This window comes from Leptonotus elevatus, chromosome 17 (assembly GCF_054856555.1).
Source record: "Leptonotus elevatus isolate MCC_2025b chromosome 17, RoL_Lele_1.0, whole genome shotgun sequence".
NCBI lineage: Eukaryota > Metazoa > Chordata > Actinopteri > Syngnathiformes > Syngnathidae > Leptonotus > Leptonotus elevatus.
This window is the reverse complement of record NC_141255.1, coordinates 5,285,913-5,301,171: the sequence shown is the minus strand read 5'-3', so window position 1 is coordinate 5,301,171 and position 15,259 is coordinate 5,285,913. Positions and strand designations below refer to the sequence as shown.

Below are 15,259 nucleotides of genomic sequence, written 5' to 3'. Positions count from 1 at the left end.
CGACCCTAATGCGTCGAAAATATGTCGGGTTTATATCAACAAATATTCCCCTAGATATTCTCTTGCTGCCCTCTAGTGGGGGTTATTGTGCACGGCATGTACTTCAAATTCCCAGTCTTTCCTATATTCTCACGTTTGTCCACTTTTCCTGCATACGTTAGCAGTATAAGGCACAACATTAAACCAAAAAATGTAATTTATAATCAGATTCAGAATATTTATTGCCATTGTCACAACGAAACTTCTAATGGAGCATCCATACAGCAGAGTGGATATACACTGACATTCAAAGAGAATATCTCTCACTAATGTATTTTATGTGAAATCTGGGCATGCTTAGTTGAATAATGCGGCAGACATCAGTCGGTTGAACAGTCTGCTATCCAGTGGATTTTATTGCTGTGGCTCTATGTCAGATGGATGATCTATCATGGGACACTAATGTACAGTATACCTTTACCACAATACATCCAATTTAAAGGCAATCAACCCTTGCTCAATGTTTATTTCGTAAATAAGGGGAACAAGTAGCAAGTATGCAGTGATGGAATCAAATATTCAAAAAAAAAAAAACATCCTGAAAGGTTGATCATTCAAACCTTATCAATCAATGCACGTTAATCCCAGGTCAAGTAGGAGCATCCCTAGGAATTATATTTGGTAAATTCCTTCAGAGCCCACTTTTTCATTTCAATTTCCTCTCGCAATTTGCCATACTCCTCAGCCAGGGCCTCAAATTCCTTGCCCAGGATCTCAAAGGAGGACAACTCTGACTCCACCGACTGTTTCTCCACCTGACAGGCTCTAAGGTCTGACTCCAGAGTTTTTCTGCAATTCAGACACAATAAAAATAACAACAAAAAAAAAAGTAAATGTTTTTCAAGCTGTAATATACAAAGCTCAATATCCCAAAACTCATCTTGCCTTATTTCTTTGTGGGTAGAAATGGAGTCAGGCGTGTATGTTTCCAGCTTTATCGCAACCATCTCAGCCCTAAAAATGGACGAAAAGAATAAACGGACTAATATTTAAAAGCAATATATACTGGAAACACACTGATAAAGGTATTAAGCGTTAAACTCCTTACTTGATTTTTTGCATGACTAATACGCATTTGCCTTCAAAGTAGTCCAACTTCTTTCTGTCCAAATCAGCCTGCATCGTCAAGCGGTTCTCCAGGATGAAAGACTGAAGGAGCTGGACACACGCTGTCATCTCCTGCAAGGGGTTTCAATTGAGCTCTTTTCCAAACTATATGCAGTGAAGAACACAAATGTACTGTATGCAGCTTACAGAAAGGTACAGCTGTGTCTGCCTTTGGAGGAGCACTCTCTTTTCCCGGGAGATTTCCTTCAGAGCTTCAACCTTTTTTTTGTCTTTAACCAGTTGTGCAGACATATGGGACAACTTGCACCTCTTCAGAGATTCACTGTCATTCTCTATTTATAAATATATATTTGAAAAAACAAAAAACATTCTTAACAGCTACACAAGAACATGATGACAACTTAATTATGTGTGGAAAAAGGAAACACACCCCATTCAGGTTGATAGTAGGAAAGTAAACTAAAACATTTTTTCTTGAGGTGTTGCTCCAGAGCCCCAGGTAACAACGGTTTCATTTTTTGTATATTCTGTGAATTACACGCAGCATTGGCACAAGGTAAATTTGTTGAAATGAATCATTAAAAAAATAGTCTTTACTAAGTACGTTTTGATCACATACATTCTCAGAAGGCATGAGTTCCATGACATCTTGAGGGGTCAAACCCAGAACGGAAGGCTGATCCTTTTTGGTGGTGTTGCTGGGATCCAGCTTTCTTGCACACTTGGCCACAAGAAGGCATTTCTCCATTGTTTCGTAAAACTAGGATCATGTCACAAAATTGACAGATTAACTTCACATAAGAAACCTGCAGGAATTGACTCACAGAAGTTTGTTCAAATCTGGGAGGCCCACCATGTTCTCGTCAGGTGGTACAGCGGCATGATGCTTCTTGACCCCGTGGTCCTGAATCATCTCCTGCAGCGCTCTGTGGATGCTCTCAGACTGCAGCCAGGCTCGCCGCTGGCTCAGTAGTTTCTGCTGAGCCTGAAGAAAAGGGGAAAAAAAGCAACAAAAACTGAGGAGGACATAAACTAACACTTTGCAGGAACTAAAACACACTGCAACGTATTTTACTGTATAAATGCTTGTTTATACCGTCTCTAACTCCTTTTTCAGTGAAGTAGTGAGTCCAGTTTTATCCACATAATGAGCCAGACTGGTTAAGAGTTTACAGAATTGGGGGTTTTGCCTCAGGTCCTCTTCTGTCAGGTCACATAGTGGAAACGAGGCCAAAACTGTGCGGGAGTCCAACGACATACATCATGTTAGTAAGCGCGACCGCATTTTATAACAACGGGAAACAAAACACGTTTGTTTTCTCACCCTGTTGATACACTTTGTCTTCGTTTCCAAGCACCAATCCACCAGTGGCGCCAGGTTCAGCAGTCATTTTGGCTGAGATTAACTGCTTTTTCTCCTGTTTTAACGGAGCGAAGAAACTTCCTGACTCAAATAGCGCGCCTGAGGGAAACCATTTTATTGGCCAAATAGATGCACGTGGTACAATCCGCTTGTGAAAGGTGCTTGCCTCTCGCGAGAAAACGCGAAAACACAACATTGTGACGCGTGAGAAGTATTTTTATTTTCAATGTTTAATTATTATTCTTTATTCAGAAGTAAAGTATAAAAAAAAACTGTAAACAACATTGAACATATAATACATGCCAGAGGGTTTGTATATAGGTCTCGTACATTAAGGTTTTTTTTTTTTTTACTCTATTTTATTTACATGTATGGAGATATAATTTAGCTAGGATGAGTAACAAGTATACAATTATAAAATTATATATATATATGTATCTTCTAAAATAACAAAATTAAAGCATAAAACATTTCTCAATTTTCAAGTGAAGTCCTTGTAGATCTGTCTAATAATAAATCTGTGTGTGAAGTATTTTTCAGTTAGTGTCACGTTGGAAAACACATATCGAAAGAGACCCCCCCCCAAAAAAAAGAAAATGCACAAATTGCTTCTGCTGCTTACATTATTTTAAATTCGCTATCATTGTTTCTGTTGTCCTTCTTTATTCACTTTGTATCACACCAATGAGTGATTATTAGTTTGTGTACTAATGATAATAGATTCTATTATATTCTATTCTATTATATTCAAACTACGGTTGGAAGTGTCAGATCCGCAAATCGCTGCCGTCGAGCCAAAACCTTGTAGGCTACATCCAAAATTGTCACTTTTCAGGAGATCGCAAAAACAGCATGCTCAACTATTAACATTCCATCATCAACGAGAGAAAGCCATTTTCAAAACTTTGGATTGGTCAATAATTCATAAAAATGACACACACATACCCAGGATTGGCAGGCAACCAGTTCAGGTTGTACCCCGCCTACTGCCCAAAGCCAGCTGGGATAGGCTCCAGTGCCCACCGCGACCCTTGTGAGGACTAAGCGATTAAGAAATGGATGAATGGATGAATGGATGGATGGATGGATGGATGGATGGATGGATGGATGGATGGATGGATGGATGGATGGATGGACACACACATAAACACACACACGTGTGTTGAGTGACCAAAAGTGTACATTTTTGAAAGAAGAAAAAATATTTTTCCCAAATTGTGACTTATGAGGTTTTGGCCCGACGCCAGTGAAATCTCTCACACTGCATGTCTGGTGAACCATAATATACAATCTGCACCCCCAGTGTACATGTGTTCTTCAGTGTCAGTGTCAGTGAGGTCTTCATTTTTTTTTAATGAACCAGCCTAGTTAGTCAACATATTTCAATGGCTAAATGGTATATTAAAATGATCCTTATTTGTGTAGGCAGTGATGTAGCAAATGTAAATCGGGAAAAAACGGGGATACCTTGTTTACCTTTTCATAATATAAAGCCTTTGAATCCTTGAATCACTTGATTCAAAGGCTCTGGACCAATCACAGAGCAGACTTCCGTAATGGGCGGGGCTTCGTTGGGGGGTTGAGGTCATTCAGACCCTCACTGATTCACTCTATCGGCGTGCATTGGAGTGGGCTGCTAGCTCGTGGAAGGTGTCGCCCGCCGCTCAGTGCACCGCAGACGGTTCTTTCGGAGGGGAACGTCCGTGAATGTCACACGGCAGGCTGAAGACTGGCTTTCCCTCGGTTATTCAGCACCACGACTGCGCCACACTTGAGGCACGGAGGCTATCCGCGGCTAGCTCGCTACCGACTGGATCAAGGTGTTGATAGTAGCTAGCCTCGCAGCTAATTAACCGTCCTGCCGGAGCGTCGTCACCGTGCTTCCCAACGGCAAGTCGACACATACGCAGCGGTTTGTCCGTGCTCTTTGCGCCGCCGGCGGCATTGAGACGAGAGCAAACCAGGGCACGGTGCTCCGTAATTTAGTGGCGCCTGCGTTGATTTAGTTGACACCATCACACCCATCTCCCCCAACCCCTTCACCTCCTGCCCCTCCACCCGAAACACTGGACATCCACAAGCGGCCGGGGAGCGGCGAACTGCCGGCGAAGCTGGGGGTGCTCACGTTACCCGACGCTCACGAAGTCGTAGCGGCTTCAGACGAGCACAGCTGTGGGGAGCTACCGACGAGTATGGACGGGCTGGCCGTGGAAGTTCGCGGCTCGAATGGGGCCTTCTATAAGGTAACCTGGCTCCGGTGTAGCTTATTGCTCGCCCCAAGCAAACTTTTGCTCTTTCCAATAACTTGACATGTTGCTCGTTGAACCATAGCGCCGGCAAACCCATCACGCCATCACTTCGTCGATATTAGCCATAGTCGAGTGTTTTTTGTTGTTGTGTCAGACGAGGATGCTTTGGCGTCCCGACACGATTGGTCATTGTGGGGTGGGCAGCTAGCACGAGCTAGCTACGCCTAGCTCGTGCTAGTTGCAATTCTCATCATGCTTTTCAATGTGGTTCTGCCCAGTTTCGATACGGCTTTACAACGATCCCCCATTACGCGCGCCTATGTCTTTCAAAAGTAGCATTTCGTGTTACATGTTTCAACTGTGATGGTGGAGCATGCATGGGAGGATGCTACAGTTCAAGCTAACGAAATGAAACTCTTTCAGTTTCAATTCTGCCACACGATTAATACACATGGCTGTGGTCACGTGTTTTGATTTGGCTACAAGAGCTTTCTGAGTGGAAGCCCAATTGGACACATTGATGCCATTCGGGAGGTCATTTTAAAAGGTGTTTGCGAAGTGATTTAGGTCCTTTTTGGAGACAGGAATAGTGGCAACATGATCCCCTCATTGATTTAATTTTGTAGTCGTAACTTTTAGGACTTCTCTTATTTTAGTTCTCAGTCAGTGTATGACTCTCCATTCTTCCTCCCATGTGCCCTCCAGCACCTCTGCGTTGTGGGTGTACTGCAGGCCCCTAGCCTAAATTTACTCTCATTCTGCAGCCTCACCTGTCATTGGCTTTTACCAAGTGACAGCTTGGCCCTGATTAGATTGAGCACGATTTCGTGGCTGATGAATCAGGTCTTGATATCACAATGACTTTTTATGCTAATACATCTTGGTATACAGTATTTTTGTTACAAGAGCAACAATAGGTTACCCGTGAACACGTCTCCACATAACTGCTGTCAAGCAGCTGTCCCATATGATGATTTACAGTCTTGATGACCACATGGACTGAACATGTGGCCGCTGACTTGAGGACGTGGTGTCATCCTGGCACAGCCCCCACCTTTCGAGTCAAGTCAGGAAGACGGTGTGTCCGGTGCATCTTGACAGCAGTCAATCTGACACGCGCACCTGTCTCCTGAAGTAACATCCGTAAATGAACATATAATACGTTTTGACCTCGTCACTCACTTCAGACTGTCAGTAAATGGCAAGTAATTTGCCTCCTGAAGTAAACGGCGTGCATTTTCCAGCAGGTGAATCCACAACTTTCCAACATGGACACCGCTTATGTCCTTTTATAGGGTCGTGTCACAATGAGAGGCACGCCACAGCCACACCTACCACTTTGCTTTCTGTCTCGCCTTTCTCAGCATGCGAGAGTGTCTGCTGAGGTTTTCCACTGCAAACGTAACTCTCACGTCACAATGGCGCAGTCTATTAAAATATCCGGACTGTAGACCTGCTATCCCACAAAGAGAGTATGTTGTTTGACACGTGACATTTCCACGCTGAAAAAAAATCACAGCCAGGGAGGTTGTCACGGCTATGTCTCGGCTTTCTAAAAAAAGACCCCCACCCTTGCGCTTATTCTTAGAAGTCAAATGTTTTATACGCAGAATCAAAACATCGCCCACTCTATCTTTGCAACTGTTTGCGCCAATAAAAATACACCCCGTCTCTGTTTTTCCTCTCTTAGGGGTACATCAAGGATGTCCACGATGACTCGCTCACCATTGTGTTTGAAAACAAGTAAGTTTGAATCTCCCGAGCGTGTCTGTTGCGATTGAGTTACTACTACTACTGGTTCTGGCCGGTTCTGTACGCACTCACTACAAAATGTTCCTCTTGGACACCTGTGCTTGGAATGCAGCTGTCCATACACATCTTTAACAGCCCTCAAGCCACCCCCCTTCTCTTAGTGGTTGCCTTCAGTCGTTGCCCCACCCGCGTCACCAACATCCTACCAGCGCACACTCAGGATTCTTTTTATCTACTTGGCTCAGAGTGCAGCGCAGCGCAGGGTGCCCCTAAAAATAGTGGTCCGCCCATGGTATGCAGGGTTGGCAGGAGGGGCATGGCAGGCCTGTGCTGTTTTTGGGAATGTCCCCCCCCCCCCCCCTTCTGTCAAGACCCCCTTCTACTTTCTCTGAGAGCATGCTAGCGCAGCTCAGGCTTGAATGAAACGCGTAGCGGTTGTTATTCAGACCTTTGCTTATTTCTTTAGGAGTTATGCCTTAAAGTAATGAGACACAGCTCAATCTCCTTCCAGAGTAATTAATTGAACTTTGTGGCAGCCAAGGTACTTTCCAATCCTATGTCACATGAAGGCCATGATCCAATAAAGAATGTCGCTCACGGTGTAATCGCACAACTTTGAACGTGGCTCAGTGTTTTTTTTTATTTTAAATTTGATAAGGCTTTTTATGGAGCCTGGAGGAAAATGTGTGGATAAGTGGCTATTTGTATTTTTGTCTCATTGAAGCTGGCAACCAGAGCGACAGTTACCTTTCAGCGACGTGCGGTTGCCACCTCCCGCCGACTACAACAAGGAAATTGGGGAAGGAGAGGAGGTGGAGGTAAGGCCTCTACCGCCTCAAGTTTTTCCTCTTGCGGCGTCAACATCTGATGAACATTCACAAGTGGATGGGATGTCATTATTCATTCTCTGTCTCTCTTCACAGGTTTACTCCCGAGCTAATGAACAGGAGCCGTGTGGCTGGTGGCTGGCCCGGGTCCGAATGATGAAAGGCGAGGTAAATAAAGTGAACCTTGCCCGCTTTTATTTTTTTAACCTCCTTAAATAGGGATGGGCAAGTACGATACCAGGTATAGGGCCAATGGGCATTTCTGATTTTAATGCAATGCAAACAAACAGCTTATTGTATTGCTTTTGTCTGTGACTAGCAGACAAATCAGGTAGATTGTTATAGTAGTCAAACAACATTTCATCACATTTTTAAATCAAAATAACCCACACAAATCAAGCGGCGAGCTTCCTTTCAGAGTTGACTGCCATTTTGACTTGTGCCGCAAGCTTGGAATTGTCCATAGCAGGTATCAGTAACGGGCCGATGCCAGACCTTATTTTAAGGTATTGGGCTATTATCAGGCCTTATTTCAAGGTACCTGCGCTCACGATGCCACTTCACGATCCAGAAATTAGAAGAATAGAAAATTGTTTCATGCATATTTGAAAAAACACAACACTTATAACTTATTTTCCAGTATTGGATTAGGCATTGTGTGTAATGAATAAAAGTGCAAAACTGCAAATATCTCTGGCATCTTATTCCCTGAATTTTCTTTGAAACCGATTAATTATCAAAATAAAAACATACCGTGTGCAACGGGAGTTTGCTGGCGTAATCGGCAAGAAAAAGACCGTCTTCTATCCCAAATACTGCGCCAATTCTGATCAGAGTAAAATCAGATTTCATGTCATTCCGTGTGACGGTGGGAGTGGCCTCTCTTAATGTGGGCTAAAGCGTGCTTATTTAGCACACGCCATGTAGCGTAAAAGTCACCCGGATGTTTACCGTCCAGGTTAGATGATCACGTGGCTGTCCAAAATGGCCGATACTGTACTTAATGCAAAAGTGTACGGTATTCATAAAAAGTGCTATAAAATCATAATCGCTCAAATTGACCATTTCACAGAATAGCTGGTTAGTTTTTGATAAGTCTTGTATTCCTTTAAGGAAAAAAAACAATCATTTGAAACTGGTTTAAGTGTCATTAATAATGCAAAAATTTGATTTGTTTTTCAGTTCTACGTGATTGAATATGCGGCATGCGACGCCACCTACAACGAGATTGTCACAGCAGAACGCATCAGGCCCCTCAACCCCAACAGCCCTTCCTCGCGAAATTCCTTCCACAAAGTCACCATCCCTGTCCCGGAGGACCTGAGGGACATGTGAGTGTCTTAACTGCTTTTTTTTGTTGCCGGAAGGGATGCCTTGCCTTAAGGATGCTGATGCCTTTACCAGCGATGCTGAGCCTCTCGTTCTTTTGTCATCATCAACAGATGCGCAGGCGACGACATGCATAAAGACTTTAGAAAAGCTATCGGCGCCAACTGCATCTTCTTCAGTGCCCAAACGCATGAGCTCATAGTTCTGGTTAGTACTTGGTCCACGTGCCAATGTTAGCCTCATATCCTTTTTTACATGGTGGCTTTTCTAATTAGCTTAAACCCAAGCTTCGTTGTCACATACTGTATATGCAACGTACACACCTTGAAGCTCCGTAATCCCTTTTGTCTGCAGTCCACAAATGAAAGCACGACAAAGCGGGCCACCATTCTCAGCGACATGCATTTCCGCAGCATCCGTACAAAGCTTATGCTTATGTCCCGTAACGAAGAAGCCACCAAACATTTGGAGGTAAACCGTAACCTTAGACATGCTCTCTGCGCGAGTTGTCCACCATTTTGTTCATTTCTCCCAACCGCTCTCTTTCAGACAAGTAAACAGTTGGCGTCAGCGTACCAGGAGGAGGTTTGCGTCAGAGAGGACCTGATGGGTCTCGCCATAGGCTCTCACGGGGCAAACATTCAGCAGGCCCGCAAAGTACCCGGTGTCACCGCTATCGAGCTGGAAGAAGAGAGTTGCACCTTCAGGATCTATGGAGAGGTATGCTTATGCTTCGTTTTATGGTCAATATTGCTTGCAGAGTTGCAGTTTGGCTTTTTATTAAAACGTTTGTGCTGTTTTGGCAGACTCCAGAGGCAGTAAAGCAGGCAAGGGAGTATCTTGAATTTAAAGAAGACTACTTCCAGGTACCCAGGGACCTTGTAGGTGAGTTGAGAGCACATTCCCAAAGGCACTCATATTCCTGGCGGCATCTTCATCACCAGACGGCCTCTGATCTCATCTCTTGCGCAGGCAAAGTCATCGGCAAGAACGGTAAAGTCATCCAGGAGATCGTGGACAAGTCGGGCGTGGTCCGCGTCAGGATCGAGGGAGACAATGACAAAAAGCTTCCCCGCGAGGAGATGGGCAGGCAGGGGGCAGGCAGGGACGACACGGCCGGCAGCAAAGACACGGCCGGCAGCAAAGACACTGCCGGCAGCAAAGACACTGCCGGCAGCAAAGACACTGCCGGCAGCAAAGACACGGCCGGCAGCAAAGACACGGCCGGCAGCAAAGAGGTGGATGGACCGTTGCGCTCGTTTCCCCGTCACCGCAAAGCCCCTGTCTATATGAAAATAACGAATGTCTTATGTGCAACAGGGTCGAGATGTTCCATGTGCTTTCTGCTTTGACACTGGCAATGTTTTCAATGCACACAATTGATGTTGGCTATTGGCACTTGGCTGTGAGCTCATTTTTGTAGATTACTTATTACTATTTCACTGATGGTCTGCAACTGATACCTCATCTTACGGTTTTTAATGTTTTGTTACAAAGTGTCCCCGTGTGTTTGTTTATTTACATCATCAGGAAAAAGACACACACACTTATCAATGTTTCTCTTTGTCTTTACTTTTCTGTCTTATCAGGGCTTGGTTCCCTTCGTGTTTGTGGGTACAAAGGAGAACATCAGCAACGCTCAGGTGCTGCTGGAGTACCACGTGTCTTACCTTCAGGTGAGTGACTGCCCTCTACTGGTGATTTGAATGCAATGTGTGGGGGTGGCTTTTTTTTGTTACTCTTTTTTTAAGTTGGGGGTAGGGGGGGGGGGGATTTGTGGACTGGGTCATTTCATATAGTATCACTGGTTGGTTTGACCACCCCTCAAACACCAAACCTGCTGAGTGTGCCACGTTTTGCCCTTACCTCATGTGCTTTTATAAATAGCCCTTCTCTCTGGGATTGGGTGACCGGCATGCTGAGAGTTTAGATTACACCTATCTGGATCCCTCAGCATCCAAAATTAGCAGCCGACCCCAAGCCCCTCTTTGTGCCTCATTCCCTTCTCAGCCGCCTCATCCACCTCCCTTAAGGTACAGCTGTCGTTGGCAGACAGCTGTCATCGTAGACATACACTCGACGCCACGTTGCCTCTGTCCGCCCACTACTTGGATGAATCGGAGCGGCAGCCATATTGCAGGAGTCATGACCGTCCTGTCATCCGTAGAACTAACCATTTATGTTTTTGTTTTACCAGTGCCAGTGCCATACCGGGAATTTTAGAGATCAAATATGACAGAATACCTTCATTTCCTAAATCTGGTACTTGTGGTTTAGGGGCAAAAGAAAGTCTGGTAAATGATATCCAGCTATCCTGCTCTCTTAAACTGTGTCCAAATTTATAGGCCAGGTCCTCCAAAGAACCATTCGCCCGGAGCGGAAATGTAAATGCGTAGTCTGTCATACAGGAGTCTTTGCGAACGACCAATCAGCAGCCAGTGTCAGGCGGGGAGGGACTTTCCTGAATGTACTGTCATGCTATTGGCGTTCACGAACAAGTCGGCATAGAAGAAGAGCAGAGCGATGTAGGCTGAAAAAGTGTGCTCCGACGCAGCCTTCGCTCACAGCCTCCATGGAAACAAAGCACAGAATTGAAGGCTTTCATGTAATCCATGACATAAATATGAAAAGTAATTCATTTACATTCAAAGTTACATTTATGTACAATGAATGCAAAGGATGCGATTTGGTGTTTGTCTTATCATGGCCATGTGATGGAATCTAGTTTGTGGAAAACTATAACTATCATTACCATTAACCCAAAATGGTGTTTTTCAAAGCCATGCTGTGTGCTCTATGAGAGAAAAAAAAAAGTCCTGCCTGATCCAATAAACCAATTGAGAGAGGACATATGCATGTTTTTACCCTGGTTCACACATTCCATTGATGTGATGACGCTCATTGTACCCTACAGGCACTTCCCTTACAAGTTATGTGCTTAACATTAACATTTAGAAAATGTCTAAAAAGCAGTGGGGAGAATACTGTCTCCTCACAAACGGGCACCTCAACTCACCTTTTATTTTTATTTTTTTGCTGCTACACATGCTTCCAGGAAGTGGAGCAGCTGCGCCTCGAGCGTCTCCAAATTGACGAGCAGCTCCGCCAGATTGGGGTGGGCTACCGCACGGCTCAGAATCGAACCGGACCTGCTGGAGGAGAACGAGAGAAAGGCTACCTGACTGATGAGAGCAGCAACTCGCTCCACAATTCTCGCACCTACGGGGGTCGCGGCAGGGGACGCAGAGCCTCCAACAGCATGCACTCTGGATATGGTATTGGGGGGGGGGGAAGCAAGCATGACTTCGGTCAATTTTCTTTTTTCGGAGGAGAAAGTAAGAGCACTGTTTCTCTGCAGGCACAAACTCTGAGCTGTCCAATGCCTCAGAGTCAGAGGAAGTAAACGAGCGCGACCAGCGGCCCCGCGGTATCGGCGGAGAGGAGCGAAGCTCCAGACGGGGCGGCCGGGGCCGGGGCTCCAATTCTGGACGAGGACGCGGCGGGCCAGGGTCCAAACCATCCAGCTCAATCAGCTCAGGTAGCATTTTATCAATTGTGAAGGAGCAACGGTTGGCTGCAAAGTGTTTTAAATGTGGATTGTGCATAATTGCAAACCGCTGTACTTTGGCGTCTCCAGTGCTGAGGGACCCCGACAGTAATCCTTACTCCCTACTGGACGGTGAAGGAGAGCTGGCCGACACGGATGTCAGCGAAGGCACGGGAGGGGAGCGCCGGAGACACTCCCGTCGCCGCCGTAACGACCAAGAGCCCAGCGTGATGGATGCCGCCACCGAGTCCGACAGCCAGGCGGGACCCAGTGAGAACGGGCTGGGTGAGAAACTTACTACTAGCATTCTCTCAACCCCCACAGAGATTTCAAGTCCAAAAACTCAGTATGCCCTCATCGGACGTTTAGATGAAGAGGGCCGACCCCAGCGCCGCAACCGAAGCCGCCGCCGCCGCAACCGTGGCAGCCGCCCCGAGGGAGGCTCAGTCAGCCGTGATCGGCAGCCAACTGATAGTGGTGAGCTGTTTTTTCAGTTCATGTCGGCACATGCACAATAGACCCCAGCATTTGTTCTAAGCTATTATTTTAATGATTTAGTGACCGTCGCTGACTACATATCCCGTCCGGAGTCCCAGAGCAGACAGAACCTTCCCTCGAAGGAGAACCACACTGATCCCGAGCCCAAGGTACAGGCAGACGAGGTTTATAAAATACGGGTATGAAACGATTATTCAAACATGATCAGCTTGGTATCTTTTTTCTTTTTTTCTTTCTTCTTCTTCTTTTCCCTACACACAGGAGAATGGGACCGGCAGCAAAATGGACGAGCAAACCCCTTCTAAGCGATCACCCAGCAAAGGCGTGACACCAGCCACTGAGACTGTAACGTTGGTCAACGGCGTCTCTTAATGAGTCCGTCTCACCCCTCGCGAATCCAAGTCTCGAGCAAGACTCCATGGCAAACTGTCCCTGCTTGCATTAACGTAAACCTTAAACAGATGAGTGAAAAGTACCTGACAAAATTCCTGAATCCATACTATGAGTGGAAAAAAACGACGCATCTACTTAAAAACCCACGGTGTATGCTATATCCTATCTATCAGTACTTAGTGCTTATTTAAAAAGAAAAAAAGAAAAAAAAAGTAGCTTGCCAAAAAAATAACTGGTGGATATGACTTGAGTTATAAGGAAAATACTGAGACTCAACAAAAAGGACTAGATTTTCTTGTCTCTTATGTTGGTTTCCTTCATTGTTTATCACTGGTTTGGACTCTTAACAGCGTTGAAGTACTTGGCGTGAGAGGTGTAAACTGTGGCGAGTGACGCACAAGCAGATAGTCCAATGCGTCGCAATGTTCATACTCAGAGGCTGGAATATTGATAGACATTGTGCCTTGAATTCGAAAAAAAAAAGAAGAAAACGTTTTTGTTTTGTTTTCATCGTGGGAGGTGGTGTTCTGTTTTTATTTTGGTCGAAAGAAGAGAACTGACAGAGGGAGTGCTAGTCACAAGAGTGAGGAAGATACAGTACGAGGGGAAGCTGCTGGGGGGAGGGGGGGCAGGTTAGGTCCTTAACGACCTGATTTCAAGGCACTTTCCTCATTCCAAATAGAAGTGACAACATGGCCGTTCCAAGCGTAGAAACAGGTGGGCTGAAAATGTAATACAGCCGGGCCTTTTTTTCGCATCGTAAGGCATCCTTATTTATCAGCAACGGGGGGGTTGAGGTGACGCGTCACCCCCTCCTCACCCGTTTTGACGTCCCAAGCGGTGGCTGGGTCGCCTTTCTAAACGTGACAAACTTCAACAGTAGACTAAAGGAGAAAGTAGCTCTCGCTTCCAGCCACAATCTCGACAAACCACAGCAGCCCGTGGCTCTGGCCGCACACGTGGGGCGACCACCTTCTTGGGGGATGTATGCTGCCGTTGGGCAAGGCCCGGGGGACGAAGAACTGTGGGATTGGGACAGCTTCAAATGAAATGAGAGCCACATATGCGAACACACACAACAAACCAGGCACGAGAACAGGCGATTTCCTGCCTGGCACAAAAGTAAGAGGGCCACAACACAAGGTGTCCGTTTTGGGTTGGCGAGTGGAGTGAGAGGGGGACTCCTCAGTGGCTCTCTGCTCATGTTACTGTTGTCTTGGTAATCGCTCTTTTTTTTGTTGCTATTTCCACATCTTAGAAAATATCAAATAAAAAATGGAAGTGAAATCAACCCCTAATCTGGAGATGAACTTTTGATTTCTCTGTCTTGTGGGTTTGCAGTCTATTTTTCTAACTTGCATGACACTTAGGCTAACCATTAGGTGGTGCCTGTCCTGTGCATGATGAAAGAGGGTGTTGTAAATCTGACTTACAAAGCCATTGGTTTCATCCAATAGAATCGCTGCTAATGTACACACTGAATGTCCGAGTAGAGCGAGAGAAGGGCAGTTGTTGGTTCCTTGGCTCGCAACTTCCAGAGTCTCCCGTACAGCATTGGCCGGGCAACATTTGGGCATAAAAGGCAAGCATCCACATGACCAAAGGTTTTAAGAGGCAGATGAACGGGAGCGTGGTTGAATCGAGACGACTCCAATGCTGCTTGTTAGACTTTACGGCTCACCTGTGTGTTGTGTTTTTAAGAGTGTGAGAGAGCACTTGTACCTTTTTTTGTTTCAGTTGCATGAGTGCGAGTTTGTGTACATTTATACCTCATTGTGTGAGTACTGTATTCCCTCATGTATCTGTAACCCTCACGTCCTGTTGAAAGACTGCTGGCTGCACTTTGTGTGTGTGCGCGTGTGTGCTGGTTGTACAGTTCACTTCTCTGTCAGATTTTGTCTCTGCATTCGTGTACTGATGGCAATAAAGGACTTTTCATTATTTGGTATACAAGTTTGGCAAACACGCTTTCTTCCTGGGTCTGGAGTTTTAATTAATGTAGCAATTACTTTAATCTGTATGAAAGACACTGGTCATAAGAAATTTCGTTTTTCAACACTTAATTTCTGTAAATCATAGCAAGTGTTTTCATTTTCAAATGATGATTTATACGTTGCTAGGAAATCACAATGACCCATCCCTGGTGAGCAAATTCAGGAGTTGCTTTGGGGTGAAACCAAACCATTTTAATCCC

General features: G+C 45.4%; 2 protein-coding genes across 3 annotated transcripts; one reads left to right on the top strand and one right to left on the bottom strand.

The window, feature by feature from the left end:
* Positions 1 to 196: 196 nt before the first annotated feature.
* Positions 197 to 2,590, bottom strand: haus4 (HAUS augmin-like complex, subunit 4). Its single transcript, XM_086059739.1, has 9 exons — positions 2,432 to 2,590; positions 2,204 to 2,343; positions 1,961 to 2,092; positions 1,727 to 1,867; positions 1,538 to 1,634; positions 1,294 to 1,439; positions 1,088 to 1,218; positions 925 to 993; positions 197 to 828 (listed from the first exon to the last, which is right to left on the bottom strand). Exons 1-9 carry the CDS (start codon positions 2,496 to 2,498, stop codon positions 645 to 647), a joined length of 1,107 nt encoding a protein of 368 aa, XP_085915865.1. The 5' UTR covers positions 2,499 to 2,590; the 3' UTR covers positions 197 to 644.
* A 1,452-nt stretch (positions 2,591 to 4,042) lies between these two features.
* On the top strand, positions 4,043 to 14,363 carry fxr2 (FMR1 autosomal homolog 2). 2 transcript variants are annotated; one of them, XM_086059820.1, is made up of 17 exons: positions 4,044 to 4,713; positions 6,410 to 6,462; positions 7,196 to 7,289; positions 7,395 to 7,466; positions 8,481 to 8,629; positions 8,741 to 8,834; positions 8,982 to 9,098; positions 9,177 to 9,347; positions 9,434 to 9,512; positions 9,600 to 9,865; positions 10,217 to 10,303; positions 11,683 to 11,902; positions 11,986 to 12,165; positions 12,265 to 12,459; positions 12,544 to 12,651; positions 12,733 to 12,821; positions 12,934 to 14,363. In XM_086059820.1, the coding sequence occupies exons 1-17, from the start codon at positions 4,663 to 4,665 to the stop codon at positions 13,042 to 13,044; spliced, it is 2,136 nt and encodes a 711-aa protein (XP_085915946.1). In that variant the 5' UTR covers positions 4,044 to 4,662; the 3' UTR covers positions 13,045 to 14,363. The 2 variants fall into 2 exon arrangements, with proteins under 2 accessions (XP_085915944.1, XP_085915946.1); XM_086059818.1 differs by having other exon boundaries at positions 4,043 to 4,713; positions 7,196 to 7,466.
* Positions 14,364 to 15,259: the final 896 nt, after the last annotated feature.

Excerpts from the sequence above, each read along its gene's own strand:
- fxr2 (XM_086059818.1), top strand. The coding sequence starts at position 4,663 with ATGGACGGGCTGGCCGTGGAAGTTCGCGGCTCGAATGGGGCCTTCTAT. Across the intron at positions 12,166-12,264 it reads ATCCAGCTCAATCAGCTCAG|TGCTGAGGGACCCCGACAGT; the intron begins GTAGCATTTTAT and ends TGGCGTCTCCAG. Across the intron at positions 12,652-12,732 it reads TCGGCAGCCAACTGATAGTG|TGACCGTCGCTGACTACATA; the intron begins GTGAGCTGTTTT and ends TTAATGATTTAG.
- haus4 (XM_086059739.1), bottom strand. The coding sequence starts at position 2,498 with ATGACTGCTGAACCTGGCGCCACTGGTGGATTGGTGCTTGGAAACGAA. Across the intron at positions 1,868-1,960 it reads TACCACCTGACGAGAACATG|TTTTACGAAACAATGGAGAA; the intron begins GTGGGCCTCCCA and ends ACATGATCCTAG. Across the intron at positions 1,219-1,293 it reads AGACACAGCTGTACCTTTCT|GAGATGACAGCGTGTGTCCA; the intron begins GTAAGCTGCATA and ends AACCCCTTGCAG.